The following is a 19,624-nucleotide window of genomic DNA, read 5'->3' on the forward strand; positions in this document are numbered from 1 at the left end:
AGAGTTCTGGTGTAATTGGTATTCCATCTTGAGATTAGTATATTACCCTTTGTCAAACAAAATTGGCCAAACCAAATGATGCCTTGCAAAAGCACGATATGTTAAAACCAAATTATCTATATCAAAGAAAGGACATCTCCCATAAAAGGTATAAAAGAAGGCAAATTTTAACATGCTCCCACTTACCCCCTCTTTTTACATATGAGGTAAGAAAGTAAGAGTTAATCAGACCAGTAATTAATGTGATCAACGGCTCAGATCTACTACATACTCTTACCTTTTATGTGAAAAAAGGGGGTAAGAGGGAGCATGCTAAAACTGCTCATACAAGAAGAAGAAATAGCACTACCTACGATGTACTTTTTTTTAGCGAAAGGAGTTTTTCCTCTATTTCTATTATAGAAATCATAGAAGTTCTTACATATCGCTAGACCCAAGAGCTAAACTAAAACATGCATCAAGACATAGACTAGAATTTAGGACGCAGCCCAATTCTAGCTAGAAGAGCAAACAATGCCCCTATTCGAGAAGCATTCACGGCACTTTTTAAATAGGTACCACCCCAAACTACCATATCCATAACCTAACAGAGGAGTTTAACCCACGACAAGACCAACCAACATATAGAGAGTAGATATGAAGGTAAAATAAAGATATTACGCCACAGACATCCGAGATAGCAGCACCATGCATCTTAGGGATAGCACCACCAGATATTCTTCAACCTTTGTTCATCGACCACCAGTCAATCTCATGACTCTAGGACGCCACCCCCTCGAAGCAATGAAGATGTCACTTCCTACTCACTCTAGTAGCTTTAACTCCCACATCAGGTCATTTTGATCTTCCTGGTTTATCTACAAAATCGACCAAGAATCGATGAGAGAACATGTTTTATGAAGAATCACAAAAGGGTCTATCACCGTCGTGCATTCAAACCATATATCATTCTTGCATGTCCAAGTAGACCACAAAAATGCAGAAGCACCGACACAAAGTTTCATCTTTTTCTCCTTTCCAAATCTTGAATGCCATGTGGAAAAGAGATTTTTAACATCCCTACACTAGTAGAAAAAGGGGCGTTCGTTCAGGCCTGGCCAGCCCATTAGTCCCGGTTCTGCCACGAACCGGGACCAATGGAGGCATTTGTCCCGGTTCGTGAGCCCAGGGGGCCGGCCGGGGCCTCGTGGGCATTGGTCTCGGTTCGTCTGGGCCCATTTGTCCCGGCTCTTGGCACGAACCGGGACCAATGGGCCTCGCTCCTGGCCCACAACCATTGGTCCCGGTTCGTGGCATGAACCGGGACAGAAGGATGGCCTTTAGTCCCGGTTCCAGCCACGAACCGGGACAAATGAGTTGCCTATATATACCCCATCGCCGGCGAGCAGAGCACTCCACAGTGCTTTGTTTTTTGCTGGCCGGCGAGGAAGGGCATTTGGATGCTCTAGCTCACCTCTTATGCATGTGAGGTGTTCGATGAAATGCCCGAGCACACTAGTTAAGCTTTCTCCTCTCGAAGCTCGACCTCCGAGCTCCATTTTTTCTGAGATTTGTCTAGGTTTAGCGGTCCGTCACGCCCCGTCCTCGTCTTCACCGCCATCGATCGCCCGCGCCGATCTCGTCGCCGGCACCACCGTGGTGAGCCTCTTGTTCTTATCTTCTTTCTGAAAGAAAAAAAATCTTACTTTAGATAGATACTTGTCTAATTTTCTTACTTTTGACACACATAATTATATATAATGCACGCAGATGAACCGACAATGGATGTACAGTGACAAACACACCTCCGAGTACATTAAGGGCGTGCATAATTTTCTCGAAGTGGCTGAGGCAAACAAGCAGAATGGTTTTATGTGTTGTCCATGCCCTAATTGTGGGAATACGAGGTCTTACTCTGACAAGAAAATCCTTCACACCCACCTGCTTTATAAGGGATTCATGCCATACTATAATGTTTGGACGAAGCACGGAGAAATAGGGGTTATGATGGAAGACGGCGAAGAAGAAGAGGACGATGACAACTATGTGCCCCCTGAATACGGTGATGCTGCAACGGGGGAAGCTGAAGATCAAGAGGAAGCTGAAGATCAAGAGGAACCAGACGATGTGCCCGATGATGATCTCCGCCGGGTCATTGTTGATGCAAGGGAAAAGTGCGAAAGTGAAAAGGAGAAGCTGAAGTTCGATCGCATGTTAAAGGACCACAAAAAAGGGTTGTACCCCAATTGCGAAGATGGCAACACAAAGCTCGGTACCGTACTGGAATTGCTGCAGTGGAAGGCAGAGAATGCTGTGCCTGACAAAGGATTTGAGAAGCTACTGGAAATATTGAAGAAGAAGCTTCCAAAGGATAATGAATTGCCCAACAGTACGTACGCAGCAAAGAAGGTCGTATGCCCTCTAGGATTGGAGGTGGAGAAGATACATGCATGCCCTAATGACTGCATCCTCTACTGCGGTGCGTACAAGGATTTGAACGCATGCCCGGTATGCGGTGCATTGCGGTATAAGATCAAACGAGATGACCCTGGTGATGTTGAGGGCGAGCCCCGCAGGAAGAGGGTTCCTGCGAAGGTGATGTGGTATGCTCCTATAATACCACGGTTGAAACGACTGTTCAGAAACAAAGAGCATGCCAAGTTGATGAGATGGCACAGTGAGGACCGTAAGAAAGACGGGAAGTTGAAAGCACCCGCTGACGGGTCGTAGTGGAGAAAAATCGAGAGAAAGTACTGGGCTCAGTTTGCAAGTGACCCAAGGAACGTATGGTTTGCTTTAAGCGCAGATGGCATTAATCCTTTCGGGGAGCAGAGCAGCAATCACAGCACCTGGCCCGTGACTCTATGTATGTATAACCTTCCTCCTTGGATGTGCATGAAGCGGAAGTTCATTATGATGCCAATTCTCATCCAAGGCCCTAAGCAACCTGGCAACGACATTGATGTGTACCTAAGGCCATTAGTTGAAGAACTTTTACAGCTGTGGAATGGAAACGGCGTACGTGCGTGGGATGAGCACATGGGGGAAGAATTTGACCTAAAGGCGTTGCTGTTCGTGACCATCAATGATTGGCCTGCTCTCAGTAACCTTTCAGGACAGACAAACAAGGGATACCACGCATGCACGCACTGTTTAGCTGACACCGAAAGTATATACTTGGACAGATGCAGGAAGAATGTGTACCTGGGCCATCGTCGATTTCTCCCGACCAACCATCAATGTCGAAAGAAAAGCAAGCATTTCAAAGGCGAGGCAGATCACCGGAAGAAGCCTGCCATGCGTACCGGTGATCACGTACTTGCTATGGTCTCTGATTTACACGTAATATTTGGAAAGGGCCCCGGCGGACTAGCTGTTCCGAATGACGCTGAGGGACGCGCACCCATGTGGAAGAAGAAATCTATATTTTGGGACCTACCCTACTGGAAAGAGCTAGAGGTACGCTCTTCAATCGACGTGATGCACGTGACGAATAACCTTTGCGTGAACCTGTTAGGCTTCTTGGGCGTGTATGGGAAGACAAAAGATACACCTGAGGCACGGGAGGACCTACAACGTTTGCACGAAAAAGACGGCATGCCTCCAAAGCAGTATGAAGGTCCTGCCAACTACGCTCTTACCAAAGAAGAGAAGGAAATCTTTTTTGAATGCCTGCTCAGTATGAAGGTCCCGACTGGCTTCTCGTCGAATATAAAGGGAATAATAAATATTCTAGAGAAAAAGTTCCAGAACCTAAAGTCTCATGAATGCCACGTGATTATGACGCAACTGCTTCCGGTTGCATTGAGGGGGCTTCTACCGGAAAACGTCCGATTAGCCATTGTGAAGCTATGTGCATTCCTCAATGCAATCTCTCAGAAGGTGATCGATCCAGAAATCATACCAAGGCTAAGGAGTGATGTGGCGCAATGTCTTGTTAGTTTCGAGCTGGTGTTCCCACCATCCTTCTTCAGTATCATGACGCACATCCTAGTTCATCTAGTCGACGAGATTGTCATTCTGGGCCCCATATTTCTACACAATATGTTCCCCTTTGAGAGGTTCATGGGAGTCCTAAAGAAATATGTCCGTAACCGTGCTAGGCCAGAAGGAAGCATCTCCATGGGCCATCAAACAGAGGATGTCATTGGGTTTTGTGTTGACTTCATTCCTGGCCTTAAGAAGATAAGTCTCCCTAAATCGTGGTATGATGGAAGACTGACTGGAAAAGGCACGCTAGGAGCGAACTCAATAATATGCAGGGACGGGCATTCTTGGTCTCAAGCACACTACACAGTTCTACAGAACTCTACCTTGGTGACCCCGTATGTCAATGAACACAAGAACAGTCTGCGCTCCAAACACCCGGAGCAGTGTGACGACTGGATTACATGTGAACACATCAGGACTTTCAGCAGTTGGTTGGAAACACGTCTCAGAGGTGACAACACGGTTTGTGATGAGCTGTACTCGTTGTCCAGGGGACCATCTTCGACTGTATTGACTTACAAAGGATACGAGATAAATGGGAATACATTTTACACGATAGCCCAAGATCAAAAGAGCACCAACCAAAACAGCGGTGTCCGTTTTGATGCAGCAACCGAGAGGGGAAAGGACACATATTATGGTTACATAATGGACATATGGGAACTTGACTACGGACATGATTTTAAGGTCCCTTTGTTTAAGTGTAAATGGGTCAATCTGCCAGGAGGCAGGGTACAGGTAGACCCACAGTACGGAATGACAACAGTGGATCTGAACAATCTTGGGTACACTGACGAACCGTTCATCCTAGCCAACGATGTGGCACAGGTTATCTATGTGATGGGCATGTCTACCAAACAGAGAAAAAGAAAAGATAAGGAAGCGAATACATCATACGATGAGCCAAAGCGCCACATAGTTCTTTCAGGAAAAAGGGACATCGTGGGAGTGGAGGGCAAGACAGACATGTCTGAAGATTATGAAAATTTTCATGAAATTCCTCCCTTCAAAGTCAAGGCTGACCCAAGCATCCAGATAAACGATGAAGATTATCCATGGTTACAGCGCAATAAGCAAAGCACACAAGCGAAAAAAAAGTGAAGACTTTCTCTCCACAACTATTATGATGATACCATGCCAACTTTCAACTTTTTCATAGTTCATTTGAAATGGCTGTTGTAACAGACGAGTTTCCGTATGAAATCCTGATACTTCGAAACAGATTGTCCGTTTTGTACACGAAGTGCATCTAGTTTTTGCCGTAACCCTCTCAACTTTCTTGCACATGCTATGTGGGTGAAATGATGATACCATGCCAATTTTCAACCTTTTCGGAGTTCATTTGAAATGCTTTTCCATTTCCGGGTCTTATAGCTCAAAAAATCAGTAAATGCATGAAAAATAATAAAATGCATAAAACTATAATATTTGTTATGATCAACTAAAAAACTAAAATCAATTAAAATATTCTGTTATGATGAACTAAAATAAAACTATAATATTCTTCAATAGCAAAAAGAATCAACTAAAAAGCTTTTATAAAACTATAATAGCAAAAGGAATCAACTAAAAAGCTTATATAAACCTCTAGTATTTTTGAAACTAAAATTATATAAAATTTATGCAACTTATATTAACAAAGTATTTTTTGTTCAAAACATTAATAGCAAAAAAATTTAACAAAATCTGGTTTTGATTAAAACAGATATTTAAAATAACCTAAAATTACCAAATTGAGTATAATGATAAAACATATTAATATTAAATAGCAGGAAATGGAATCACTCAAAAATCTATTTTTATATTAACCTAAAATTCAAATTTTAAAACTAATGGCACTAACAGAAAGTTTATAATTTTTGTGACCTAAAAGCAAAAAGAAATCACTAAAAAACTATAAGTATTTAGTTTTAAGTAGAAATAAAAAATAAAAATAAAAAAGGGAAAAAAATGCCACCTACTGGACCTCCACGGCCTGAATACGACTAGAAACCCTACAATGGGTCAGGATTCAGGCCCGCAGAAGGCCCAATACGCCCAACAGGCATGGCAAAGTAGAGATTAGGCCCGTAAGCCTGCAATAGAGAGGAGCTCGAGAGGGTGGCGGCAGCAAAGCTTATAAACCACTCCGAGCCCCTCCCAACTAGCGAGGTGGGACTAAATTTCCCACCACACCGTGCCAGCACAAGGCCTATGGTCCCGGTTCATGCCACGAACCGGGACCATAGGTGGGCATTCATACCGGTTCGTGGCACCAACCGGTACCAATGCCCACCTATGGTCCCGGTTCGTGCCACCAACCTGGACCATAGGCCTCAGTTTCCCGCCCTTTAGGCTGCCGAAAAGAGAACTTTGGTCCCGATTCGTGGCACCAACCGGGACCATAGGTGGGCATTGGTACCGGTTGGTCCCACGAACCGGTACCATTGGTTTTGCTATATAAGGTAGCACTTATGAAAATTTCGCCAACTGCTCCCATTTCCCCCGACGCCGCCAGGCCGTTCCTCGTCGTCGTCGCCATCGCCGCCCCAAGCCCCTGCCCGACGCCGTCGCCCTGCACCTGACCCGCCGTCGACGTCGTCCTCGCCGTCGCCGTCGCCGCCCCCGAGCCCTCGCCGCGCGCGCAACCCCTTCCCCACGAGCCCGTCGTCCTCGTCGCCGTCCTCGTCGTCGGCCTCGTAGTCGTCCTCGTCACCGGCCTCGTCGCCGTCCTGCCTCGAGCCCCCAGTGAGCCCCTTCCCATCCCGATCCGTGCGCTGCCGCGGCTGCCGCCGCCCCTGTGTGCTGCCACCGCCCCCCTGCGCTGCGCCGCCGCCCCTGTTTTTGTATGTATGGATGGATATGCATGTATATGGATGGATGTATGTGTATGTGTTCATAGTTTTTTTTTCATAGTTTTTTTTTGTTCATAGATTTTTGTTCATAGTTTTTTGTTCATAGCATTTTTAGGCTATATAGTTTTATTTTTGTTCAATGTTTATGGTTAGAAGAGGAGAGGAAAAAATTGTGTTGCAAAAGTTACATTTAAGGTTAGTTGATTTAGTGCATTTTAGGTTATTAGTTCTACTGTTAGTGCATTTAAAGTTAGTTTATTTTTAGTTCAATTAGTTGATTAAGTAATAAAACTACTTTATTTTACTATATATAGAAGTAGTTTATTTTTAGTAAGTACTACTTTATTTTATTTATAGCAAGTGCTTAGTAGTTGAACTAGTTGATTTAATAAAACTACTTTATTTTACTATATATAGAAGTAGTTTATTTTTAGTAAGTACTACTTTATTTTATTTATAGTAAGTGCTTAATTAGTAGTTGAACTAGTTGATTTAATAAAACTATTTTATTTTACTATAGAAGTAGTTTATTTTTAGCAAGAAAATTAATAGAACTAGTTTATTTTTTTAGTTCAAGCAATTATTCCCGCATCAACGTCGACGATGCCTATCCCGCATCCTCGTCGTCGACTCGGCGGAGGAGGCCGGCTTGATCAGAGGGGCCATGTCCGGGACTGGGCTCCGCCGGGCTGGTATTGGGAGGTGCTACCTTCCGGGGGGCGTAGGTTGGTGAGGAGCCAGCCCGTCGTTGACCCGATCCTTGTTTGGTGGCGGTCGCGTGGGCCAGTAATGGTGCCTAGGCTTCCGGACACCACGGAGGTGGTACGTCGCTGTGTCAGCGAGGAGGACGAGCACGTCCGTCGCTACATGGTTGCGTTGGAGGGCAGGTTTGACAATACCTGGCAGGTTCTTCAGGGATCTCACTGGAGCTATGATTCTGTGATGGTTCCTCCCCCTTGGGTGTCCACCGCCCGCGCCGATACCCGTCGGGCGCTACGGTTCTAGCTGTACTAGCGATGCTATATATATGTATGATAGTATTCGAGGTGTATTAGTGATAATATTCGACGATGTACGGACGGAAGAGATGATGTAGTTTTGCTTATAATTGAATGCATGCTAATTTGAATACTACTTTATTTTACGATTTGGTTTTGTTTATTGAATGCTGAAATTGGAAAACTACTCCTACTTTGAATGCTAAAATTGGAGAGCACTATGCAAGGCGTATGCATATGATTAGTTGATAGCTTATAGGGTTTTTGTTGTCGCAGAAATCTAGGAGCCCCCCTCCATCATCCCCGCCGTCGTCCCCGTCACCGACCCCCTCCGACCTCAAGGTGAGACCAGCCAAATCCTTTTTTAGAAAGATAATTAAACGATATTTAGGGTTGACTTTAAGTCTGTCGAGTCTCCACCATATATGAGAGGACGAAGAATCCCGACTGTTGTCGTGGGGTAGCTTCTCCTTCGTTCCCGTGTGCTAGACAATTTGGTGTAATGCACTCGGGAACGAAAGGTGGAGCTACCATCACCGACGGTCACAAATGTCAGAGAGGAATCAGTGAGGGAGAGTTCCACCATATATATATGAGAGGACGAAGAATCCCGACTGTTGTCGTGGGGGTCGCTTCTCCTTCGTTCCCGTGTGCTAGACATTTTGGTGTAATGCACTCGGGGACGAATGGAGGAGCGACCATCACCAACGGTCGAATGTATACACCACGTGAGCTGAGAGTTTTCAAGAAAAGACTCGACAGACCGATAGTCAACCCGTGATGAATAATAATGATCTAATTTAGTTTTTATAGTACATATATTTAATTATACAAGTTTAATCTTTGAATTATGAACGTAGGAAATGTCGTCATCGGACGACGAAAGTCTCCCGGGGGAGTGTGGCTGGTGCCACGACGATTGAGGTTTGTGCGACAGGCCTCACCTGGACGATGATCGGCGCTTCAGCATTAAGCTCGAGGAGACCTTCGATGTTGAAATGGTACGCAACGTCGACAAGTGTTTTTTTTCATAATTAAGCATGACTTCAACTATTTCAACGTGTAATTTTCATCGTTTACAATTCGAGTATAGCTTATCCCATGCCATGCAAGACGCTATGTCTTGGAGGGGATGGATTTTGAAGACCATGAAAAATTTGAAACAAAGAAAATTCACCTAAGGACTCATCATGATGTGGATTTTGAAGTAAATCTGTATAATGCTGAGAGCGTAACCCATTTTGGTTGCAAAAATTGGGAAGCGTTTTGCAAGATGTGTGGTTTTGATGAGGGTATGCTTGTCACCATGGATCTTGGTGATCCTGACATCGACCAAGACAATATGGACATTTGGGTCCTTGTTGATACGCCTCCAGTTCTATCGCTACGTGAGTTTCTCAAACATAGTTAATTATTAACTAATTTATATTGTTTATTTCAAAATAGTTGACAGCTTATTTTGATTGTTCAAACAATGTGCGGAACATGGTAGACAAAACCCACTACACCGATGGCTCCGAGTTAACTTATCAGGAGAAAAATCATCTGGTCGGATTTTGTACTGATCTTGAGAATTACAATATCTACAATCAAACTCCTCAACATTATGGTCAATACGTGCCACTAGTGCACGTGTTAAACTACGGTAACTACCATGGAGATACCCTGGTAAGATTTTTTACTATTACGACATCCGTGCATCTTTTGCATACTTCTAAAAGTAGTACATCATTGCTAACTATGAAGTTATTACTATGTTTTTCAACAGAGAATCCCAGAGGATTGTGTGCCTCATTTGATGTATCAGAATGGCAGCCTTCGTGTTGAACATATATCCAGGTCATCCTACGAATCTCAACTGTCCATACCGGATTTCTAAAAGAAGTGGAGACATGCTAATCAGAGAATGGAAAAAATGTATGGACAGTCGTAAGGAGGTTCTTGGAAGCAAAAGGAAGCGCCGCGCAAGAATTGAAGACAGGATGATCTCCATTCTCCATAATGGAGAGTCAGGGTCTATATTGTTTTATGCTATTTTACCTTAAATAGGGTATTTAGGTCCTGCCTAATACTGATGATCATGTGCTAAGAACAATTAAGTAGGGTTGGTTCGATGACTATGAGGATGATGATCGTATGACTTGTTATTAATAACGAGTAGAAGTTGTATGAAGATGATTAGTAGGACTTGTTATTATGATGATGCATGATGCGAGCATGAAGAGTTATTATATATCTGTGAGTGAAATGAACATGGATTGGATTGAAGTGAAGGCAACATGCATGTGGTGCATGTCGAAAGTAGTACAATCCAAACTTGATCAAGTTAGGATTAGTATTACTTTCGACATGCACCACATGTTGCCTCACTTCAATCTAAGTCATGTTTAGGCATAGCAGTAGCAGTAGCACGGAGATAAGAGAGGACACATCTCTCTATTAGCTACCTATAACAACCTAAATTAACCCCCAAAATCCCTAAACCACCTCCTTTAAAAAAACAGTCCCTGAAATGCTGACGCGTGGAAGCTTATTGGTCCCGGTTGGTGCTACCAACCGGGACCAAAGGCCCTCCTGCCTGGGCTCGCCGGAACGGCCACGTGAAGGTCCATTTGTCCCGGTTGGTATAAGAACCGGGACTAAAGGCCTAGGGCATTAATAACGACCCTTTAGTTCCGGTTCCCCAACCGGGACAGATGGACCTTATGAATCGGGACAAATGGTCCTTTTTCTACTAGTGCTATGAACCAAATTTAAATTGGAAGTGCACTGCAGAATGCTCCACTGAAACTTACGTAGAGAACAATGCAAGAAAAAATGGTCAACGGTTTCGTTAGCACCACATAATACACATTCTGTACCCGAGTCCACCCCCTTTTTGTCAAGTTATCTTTTGTGAGGTACACTGTTGCACACAGCCAACCACAAAAAACCTTGATCTAAACTATTACGATCAATTGGTTATAAAGGACTTTTTTTTAACACAGTACAGACGCAAGTGCTCATATACACGCGTATACACTCACCCCTATGAACACACACGCACACCCTACCCTTATGAGCACCTCCGAAAGACTGAGCCGGCTTATCACTTGAACCCTGATGGGCTGGGGATACCACAGTCCCTCTAACCATCCAACCATAGGTTGGTTCACAATTGGTTATAAAGGACTGGCGGTGTATTTCCCATCAAGAGCAAGAGACTAGACAAAAGTGTCTTTCTCTTCTTTCAATTCCATTTGAGAGAAAATCTCTTTGATTTCATTCCATTGTGTAAGAGCGTGCCCTCCACAAATTTCTCCTAAATCTAAAATGGTCCCGGCCTTTATCAAACACATCAGCTAGCTTAATATTTTTGGTAAAACAAATATCATACAACCTGGGATATAATTGATTGAATGGTTTACTATGCAGCCACGAATCTTCCGAAAATCTGATGTTTTTGCCATTACCAACATTTTCTTAATATATTGACAGCCACCCCAAACATTTTTCTTGATCTCACTTTTTAAGAAGTTGATTTCCAGCCCATAAATTTGTTCAAATTTTGATCACTAGAAATATCATTATAGGTGGCAAGAATATTATGTCATCTGCATACTGCAATATATTAATCACTTCCTTCCCTTGTTTCCTTTAGCACCCCTTTCACAAAACCATGCTACCTTGCATTATCCATGACAACAGAATCAAATAGAAGTGAGGGACAATGAAACACCATGTCTCAGACCTTTAAAGTAGGAAAGAAAGGACCAATATAATCATTGACTTTAATTCCCACACATCCACCATTCATTGTCTCCGTAATCCAATCTTCTATTTATCAGGAAATCCTTTTAAAGTTAATGTTTCATGGACAAATGGTCGTTGATTTTATCATATGCCTTCTCAAAATCAACTTAGAAAAACATGACACTTTGCTTTTTTAGCATGTATTGAATTCAAAGCCTTGTGCAAAATTAGCACCCCTTCCATAATGTATCTACCATTAACAGAGGCAGTTTGAACCGGAGAAATTAAGGACCCAACCACCTCACTCAATCTGTGCGTAGTTGCTAGATGCTTAAAATGTTGGCCCCACAATGCGTGTGCCACTGCATTCTTGCTATTACCAAATGACATGTACCAAAGAAGTGACTTTCCAAAAATATACAAGGTAAAAAGAAGAAACTACACTGCCTAAATGTAACAGATGTGTACTAGTATTATCACTTTGGCGAAATATCTTGTCAAAGAATCACATAGGCAAAAGCTTCAAATTACCCGTATAAATCGGAAGGTTGTATTTGGTTGGTACTTTATCTTCTTGGAGTACTAGGGTATTTTAATTTTGTTAATGAAAGGGGATCAATGCTCAATAGCCAATGCCAACTTCCTGTAAAGCAAGTTGAATACCCTAGTCCCACATGAGCCGAGGACGAAACTTCCTCTTAGATAGAGGGTGAAATCGTGTTGGTGTCTTGGTGAACTATTGGTTGTTTCAGAATCACATTAAACATTGAACCTTAAGTTGGACCATACCGTGAACGGACATTGTATCTTGGTGACTTGTAGAAGGCTACTTCTTGTCTGAGCCCAGGCTCATCTGCACCCGGTCAGAAAAAAAAATCAAAACAAATACTTAAAAAAATTCAAAAAAATCCATTTTTTGTGTGATAGATAATTTTATGCGTGAGGTGCGCTTCAAATTTCAACTTATTTGGACGTCTGAGCAGCTCTCAGCAAAAAACAAAATCGGGTCAGAACAAAATGAGTTGAAACTTGGAGCGCACCTCACGCATAAACTTGTCTACCACACAAAAAAATTAGAATTTTTTGATTTTTTTAGTATTTGTTTTGATTTTTTTCGTCAAGGCGGGTGCAGATGAGTTCGGGAGCAGAAACGCCGCACTTGTAGAGTTTTTTCCTTCAAACCATGCAGGAAGACTGCACGTGAATATATAGATAAGAAACAAAGGTTTCAAACGACAATTACAGCAGTTGTTAAGCGTGAGAAAGATCAGAGAAGAGAAAGAGAGCAGAAACTGGTCCAAAGCAGAACAAACACGCAAGAAAAACGACCGCAGGGACAGTAAATCCTACGTGTACAGCGCGAGAGTGCGCCACAGTCCACCGCTATCACTTGTATAAATGGCAGTGATATGATAATACTATGAAATGCAAAATCCACTTACAAACTTTACAACCGGTTCAATCAAAGCCATAATAATTAACATAACAGTGTCCACATCACACATCAAACTTAAGCTCCACAGATACAGATAGCAGCAGCAGCACCACCACCACCACCAGTGATCAGGTGATCAATGATCATGCACTCAGGCGGAGGAGCCCTTGAGCTTCTTGGCGATGCCGGCGAAGTACTTTCCCTGGTGGAAGGCATGCTCGAGCTCCATCTCCGACGGCCACCGCGACCCATCGCCCGCGAACGTGCCGGCGCCGTACGGGCTGCCGCCCTGCACCTTGTCCATGTCGAACATCTTGGCGCCGAACGTGTACCCCACCGGCACGAATACCATGCCGTGGTGGGTCAGCTGGGTCACCGCCGTCAGCGGCGTCGTCTCCTGCCCGCCGCCCTGCGTGCCTGTGCTGAAGAATACGCCCGCCGGCTTCCCCGCCAGGCTCTGCTCCCTCCACAGCCCGCCCGTTGCGTCGAAGAACGCCTTCATCTGCGCCGCCATCATGCCGAACCTCGTCGGGAACCCGAACAGGACGCCGTCCGCCTCCGCCAGCTCCTGCGGGGAGATCACCGGCACGTCGGTCTTGGGTGGGGCGCCCATCTTGCCAAGGACTTCCTCGTTCAGGATCTCAGGGACCTTTAATAAGATGGTGAGCAAAGATGCATGTGTGAATTCATTTTTCATGAAATCTCTGTATAACACTAGATAGTTCTTGAGCCTGACGAGCAGAGCATCACAGTGGGAGCTTACACACTGTTGTCAACTGATAAACAGGGTTGCTGAGACTGACCTGCCACACTTTAACCTCCACGCCTTCCACAGAGGAAGCACCTTTCTTGATCTCATCAGCTAGCTTAGCAACATGACCATACATGGAGTAGTACCTGTCAAAAATTGGTGATGATTTTACATCTTACTTTTTATTGACGTTCAAGAAGCAAGACACAATGATATATCTTGTCCCATATATATCAACCACTACTACTTTTTGTTTACGCGTGTTTCACATAACTTTAGGAAACACGCTAGGCTAACAAAAGGAATAAAGGACATCATGAACCAACTAGTGTGTTACACACGGCACAAATGTTCATCAATTAAAGAACTGTGTAAGACACCTGTGCCGAGAACTTCGCACCAGTATATTATATAACTACTTCAGTAAACTTATGGCTCTAAGTTCTATATCTGGTGATTGGTGAAAAGAGTTTGCCCCCACAGCCACTAAGAAAACAGAGTAATCATGTACAGACAAAACAATAAGTTTGATAATGATGTCAAAATGTCCTGAATGGTTTGGGGCAAACCGTCAATCAAAGGTCTAATTTGAATAACCCAGGTGTTTCCCATCTTTTATCTAAAGGCTTCTAGAGGCCTACTTTTTGGTAGTTGGGCAATCCCATTCAGCAGGCAAAATTTTAAAACATGGTCCAATTATAGCTTATGTTAGACAGTGATAGGGTGATACAGGTTAGTTATGTGCTTATGGTTTCTGATAGATGTGACTTGAAAGAAAGACGAGTGATGCGAATTGATAGGGAAATGCTGCTTGCCAATAGCAGGATGCATCCATTGCACCGAGTACTGAACACTCAAAGATGCTTGAAGACACTACTAGTTTGATTCTGACCAGGAGTGACATTCTTCAAATGCTGATGTGAGTTGTCACACTTTACGGATTAATTGTATTGCATTCCAATATTCAGAAGGCCAGTGGACTTGCTCATACTTTTTCGATAATAATTACGCACTGGTTACTTTTGTGCTTCAAATAAGCTTTTATTGAGACAGGCATAATTGTGGAAAAGCTAAAAGTCCATGTTGGTGGAGTTGACACTAGGAAGCAATAAGATTGAACCCTACTACAAGCAAAGATCCATCACAGGAGACAGTGGGGCTGTAGTGGAAAATCCACATCAAAAGAAAATGGCCTTTTAATCGCTGTGCTGCAACTGACAAATTTGCATATGTAAGCTGAAAGAAGGCCATCAAAAATTTAATCAACATACTATTTTTTTAATAAAAAAACATACGTATCATTTTAAAAAAGAAGGAAGAAACTCAGAGATTTATTTAAAATGAGAGAAGGGGTAAACTACAATTTGATTAAACATCTATTCCAGTTCTCGCCTAATACACAAGTTCCACATAGTACAAAACAAATTAGATTTGCATCACACTGATGTATATATGATTTCCATCCTATTTAAAGCACAAAAGATTCCATTCCATCTTTTTTTAAAGGAGCTGTGGTGTATCATATAATATGATATACATCGCACTAGAAGCCTGAGCATCATATGCAGCCATGACCCATGAGTAGCTATCCCTATTAGTTGGTGGGAACAGGGTAAATGGTAAAGATATACTCAGATAAAATTCATATAGGAAACGTAGCCCAGAGCAACAAACTAGGGACAGTCAACAACCAAGGTGATGTTCTTCAGAAAGATGGTAATCAAGGTGTTGTTGACTGCATCCACTGCCACTGGTAACGGAAATTGCTTCGAGAAGTCGCCGATGTCTGCCGGGGCGGCGGATACTTCAGAGGTGCGCGTTTCACACGGCAGGGAGGAAAATATCCAGATAAAGGGGACAGCGCAGGATTACTAGTGCAGGATCAGGTCCCCGTCCATATCCGGCATCGATCCCATCATGGACCACCAGACCCACCACGGATTAAATCCATGATTGGTGATACCCCATATACAGCTAATAATCGAGCAGAGGTTATCCGCGACTCTGAAGTCTGAACCCTCACCCCACCACTCGTTTCAGTTCACTGAACCTGGACTGAACTCTGACGCGAATGATCAAAACTACTAGGGCCACTCTAGACGGAGGCGTCGACGGGCGGAGGGCCTCCCGATGAACAATTGTGCACTAATGGTGTGTGATTGCTGCCGGGACATGCGTTTCAATCCGAATTTAGAAAAATCTAGGCAGAATCATCAACTATCTGAATTAACAACGTCTAGAAATTCAGTTTCATAGTACGCACGAGTGTGAATGAATTGTAATGGGGGCGGCAGCGAAACAGATGGTACTACATAGCAGTGAGGGAGCGGGTGCTTACACGACGTAGACCTTGACCGCCATGGGAGGCGCGCCGGAGCTCCGCGGATCTGAGATCTGGTGGGAGGAGGAGGAGGACGGCTCCGGTTGTTTAATGGGTTCGAGATGGAATGGAGGGGAGGCAGTGGGCAGTGGGAGAGGGGAAGGAAGGCCGGGGGCATTTATAGGCCGGCGGGGACGGGGTTGCCGTGCCGGTTGACATCCGAGGTGAGGTCCCAACCAACTACAGCTCCTGCCAAGCGGATCCGGGCACTGCCACTTGTGCGTGTGAGTGACCGCTGCTGTGTCACGTGCTGCCCGTCCCTGGCCTCTCAATTGTTTTTCTTTTTTATTTTGGACAGCAGGCCTCAAACTCTTTTTTTCTTATTGTTTTTCGGGGAAACCTTTATCGTATTTGCAACAGGTAAAAATATTTCTAGTACTCTCTTCACCATCATATTGTGATTGTCTTTTTTAATTTGGACCGTTTCTGGGTATTTTGCCACTTGTGCTCCTCATCAGTGTGCGTGTTCGACAGGTCCATCCGTGGTCCTAAACTATTCATTTTTGGCTGGCCGGACGCAAATGTTATTTCTATTCTCTATTCATTCAGCGTATGATGAATTAATGATTGTAGAGTTGGTATTTTTGAAAAAAAAAATGTAGAGTTGGTAAAGGTTCTTGAGTCTAGTCAAATGTCAAATGCTCTTCCCCTGAAGAAACTTTTTCCCCGTCAAAACCTCATATCCAATCCAGCATACAAGGTATCTTTGGCGGGTGTGCATCCATGGCTAAGATATCATAATTTGTTCGTTTTGCTTGTTCGTTTGTGGTAGAAGATAGGATATACATGTAAGCATTCTTATTAAGTAAGAGAAACCATGGACTGATTGTTTTGTCTTTTAGTTTGTACTAAAAGATAAAGATAGGATGTGCATGTAAGAATCCATAGTTACACCCCCAAAAAAAAAAGCATCCATAGTTACGATATCATGTAACTATGGCGGCCCTAGAAAATAATCCAATCTGACATATAAGGTATCACTACTAGGAAAATACTTATATGTAGAAGTTTACCAGTAGCGCCTGTTTTTGACCCCATGCTACTGGTATTTACCAGTAGCGCTGGGTAGAAAACACGCTACTACTACTAAATAACAGCAGCGTTTGTTAGCTTGGGCCGTGCTGCTGTTACATGGGCCGCAGGGCAAAAACGGTAGCCCACTTATGTAGCGTTTGTTTCGAACGGGCGCTACAGCTGGTGGGCTTAGCAGTAGCGCCGGCCTCTATCCAGCGCTACTACTAGGGGAAAAGAAAACATGCCCGAGCGCCCCCCCGCACCCCCTCACTCTCACAATCGATCCCCTCCGCCCGAAGACGCCGCCGCGGTTAGGGTTCCTCCCCGGCCGCCTCACCCCCGTCGATGGCGCCGTGCGCCGCCACCACGCGCGGTCGCCTCTCGCCTCCTCCGACGCTCCAGCCCCGTAAGTCCCCCTCGATCTCCTCCTCACTGCGCGCGCCACCACTACCTAGGCTCCAATCGATTCGCCGCGGCGGCTCGCCATGTTTTGGGATTTCACGTGGGGGAAAGGGATTTAGGGATTGCACGGTGACTCCACGCTTCGATGCGACGTGTTCCAGGCTTGTTTCCTCGCGTGATTGGGGAGAGAGTAGAGAGAGGGGTTAGGTGAGAGAAGTAGAGGCTTTTTGTTGCTCACCGAAACTTGGGTTTCAATTCTTGATCAGCAGTTTAGCACATATAATTGAAACTTGGGTTTCAATTCTTGGCTGCTGTCCCTGGAGCAGTGGCGGCGGCGGCGGTGCCTAGTGTTCTAGGGTTTAGAGAGGGGTTCTTTCCTGACACTAGGGTTATGTCTTGAATGCTCCTCCTTTCATCTGAATGATGTTGATTGTGCCAGTTCTTCTTAAAGGTCTAAATGTTTGTATCCTCGTGATGAGCTACCCTATGTGTGAATTTGATCCACTAGCTTCTTTGTTGATGCATATAAAGATATGACCACGAAGCCCTCACTGTTATGTGGTTTCATGGAAAAATCAATGCTTGATTCGATACTCTTTCAGGTTGAAGAGAGTGTCTGTATGTGGTGATGCTCAAATTGCCAAGTTGTTATGGTGCGCATTTGAATATATGCTAACACCCGTTTCGAAAAAAAATGCTAACTGATCTGTCTCATGTCTCTGTTTTATTGAATGAGAAAACTGACTTTGCTGTGTTAATTAGGACACTAGTAGAAAACAGGGCTTTCGTTCGGGCCTAGCTAGGCCATTAGTCCCGGTTCGGCCACGAATCAAGACCCATGGGGGAATTCAACCCGGTTCGTGAGCCCAGGGGGCCCGGCCGGGGCCTCGTGGGCATTAGTCCCGGTTCGTATGGACCCATTTGTCCCGGTTCTAGGCACGAACCGGGACCAATGGGCCTCGCTCCTGGCCCACATACATTGGTCCCGGTTCGTGGCTAGAACCGGAACAGAAGGTGGAGCTTTAGTCCCGGTTTCAGCCACGAACCGGGACACATGAGCTGCCTATATATACCCCATCGCCACAGCAGAGCACTCCACAGTGCTCTGTTTTTCTGGCCGGTGAGGGGAGGGCATTTGGGTGCTTTAGCTCACCTCCTATGCACATGAGGTGTTCGATGAAATGTCTGAGCCACACTAGTTAATCTTTCTCCTCTCGAAACTCGACCTCCGAGCTCCATTTTCCCCGAGATTTGTCCAGGTTTAGCGGTCCGTCACGTCACGTCCCCGTCTTCACCGCCGTCGATCGCCCGCGCCGATCTCGTCGCCGGCACCACCGTGGTGAGCCTCTTGTTCTTATCTTCTTTCTAAAAGAAAAAAAATTCTTACTTCAGATAGATACTTGTCTAATTTTCTTACTTTTATTAGTCCTTGTTATTATATAGTGCGATGGTTTTTGTATCCGCCCCCATCGGCCCTCGTCCTGTCTATGATTCGGCTGTGGTATATATTATCTTTTTATAACTATTTGGTTCATTTATTGTTTATGACTATTATGCCGACCAACGTGACATATATTTTATTTATCTAGGAGGTGGTTGCTACCTCTTGAGCACTGCATTGGTTTTCCCTTGAAGAGGAAAGGGTGATGCAGCAAAGTAGCGTAAGTATTTCCCTCAGTTTTTGAGAACCAAGGTATCAATCCAGTAGGAGGCTACGCGCGAGTCCCTCGTACCTACACAAAACAAATAAATCCTCGCAACCAACGCGATAAGGGGTTGTCAATCCCTTCACGGTCACTTACGAGAGTGAGATCTGATAGATATGATAGGGCAATATTTTTGGTATTTTTATGATAAGATGCAAAGTAAAATAAAAGCAAAGTAAAAGCAAAGCAAATAACTAAGTGTTGGAAGATTAATATGATGAAGATAGACCCGGGGGCCATAGGTTTCACTAGTGGCTTCTCTCGAGAGCATAAGTATTTTACGGTGGGTGAACGAATTACTGTTGAGCAATTGACAGAATTGAGCATAGTTATGAGAATATCTAGGTATGATCATGTATATAGGCATCACGTCCGAGACAAGTAGACCGACTCCTGCCTGCAT

The 19,624-nt window shown here is 44.3% G+C and overlaps 1 protein-coding gene and 1 pseudogene across 1 annotated transcript; one reads left to right on the forward strand and one right to left on the reverse strand.

Annotated features, from left to right (window-relative positions):
* Nucleotides 1-1,221: 1,221 nt before the first annotated feature.
* On the forward strand, nucleotides 1,222-1,353 carry LOC120972978 (small nucleolar RNA SNORA57; annotated as a pseudogene).
* An 11,570-nt stretch (nucleotides 1,354-12,923) lies between these two features.
* Nucleotides 12,924-16,325, reverse strand: LOC109783853 (NAD(P)H dehydrogenase (quinone) FQR1). The gene is made up of 3 exons (XM_020342439.4): nucleotides 16,058-16,325; nucleotides 13,772-13,865; nucleotides 12,924-13,617 (listed from the first exon to the last, which is right to left on the reverse strand). The coding sequence occupies exons 1-3, from the start codon at nucleotides 16,078-16,080 to the stop codon at nucleotides 13,120-13,122; spliced, it is 615 nt and encodes a 204-aa protein (XP_020198028.1). The 5' UTR covers nucleotides 16,081-16,325; the 3' UTR covers nucleotides 12,924-13,119.
* Nucleotides 16,326-19,624: the final 3,299 nt, after the last annotated feature.

Source organism: Aegilops tauschii, chromosome 1 (assembly GCF_002575655.3).
Source record: "Aegilops tauschii subsp. strangulata cultivar AL8/78 chromosome 1, Aet v6.0, whole genome shotgun sequence".
NCBI classification, from domain to species: domain Eukaryota; kingdom Viridiplantae; phylum Streptophyta; class Magnoliopsida; order Poales; family Poaceae; genus Aegilops; species Aegilops tauschii.

Excerpts from the sequence above, each read along its gene's own strand:
- LOC109783853 (XM_020342439.4), bottom strand. The coding sequence starts at position 16,080 with ATGGCGGTCAAGGTCTACGTCGT. Across the intron at positions 13,866-16,057 it reads GCGGTCAAGGTCTACGTCGT|GTACTACTCCATGTATGGTC; the intron begins GTAAGCACCCGC and ends AATTTTTGACAG. Across the intron at positions 13,618-13,771 it reads TGGAGGTTAAAGTGTGGCAG|GTCCCTGAGATCCTGAACGA; the intron begins GTCAGTCTCAGC and ends ATCTTATTAAAG.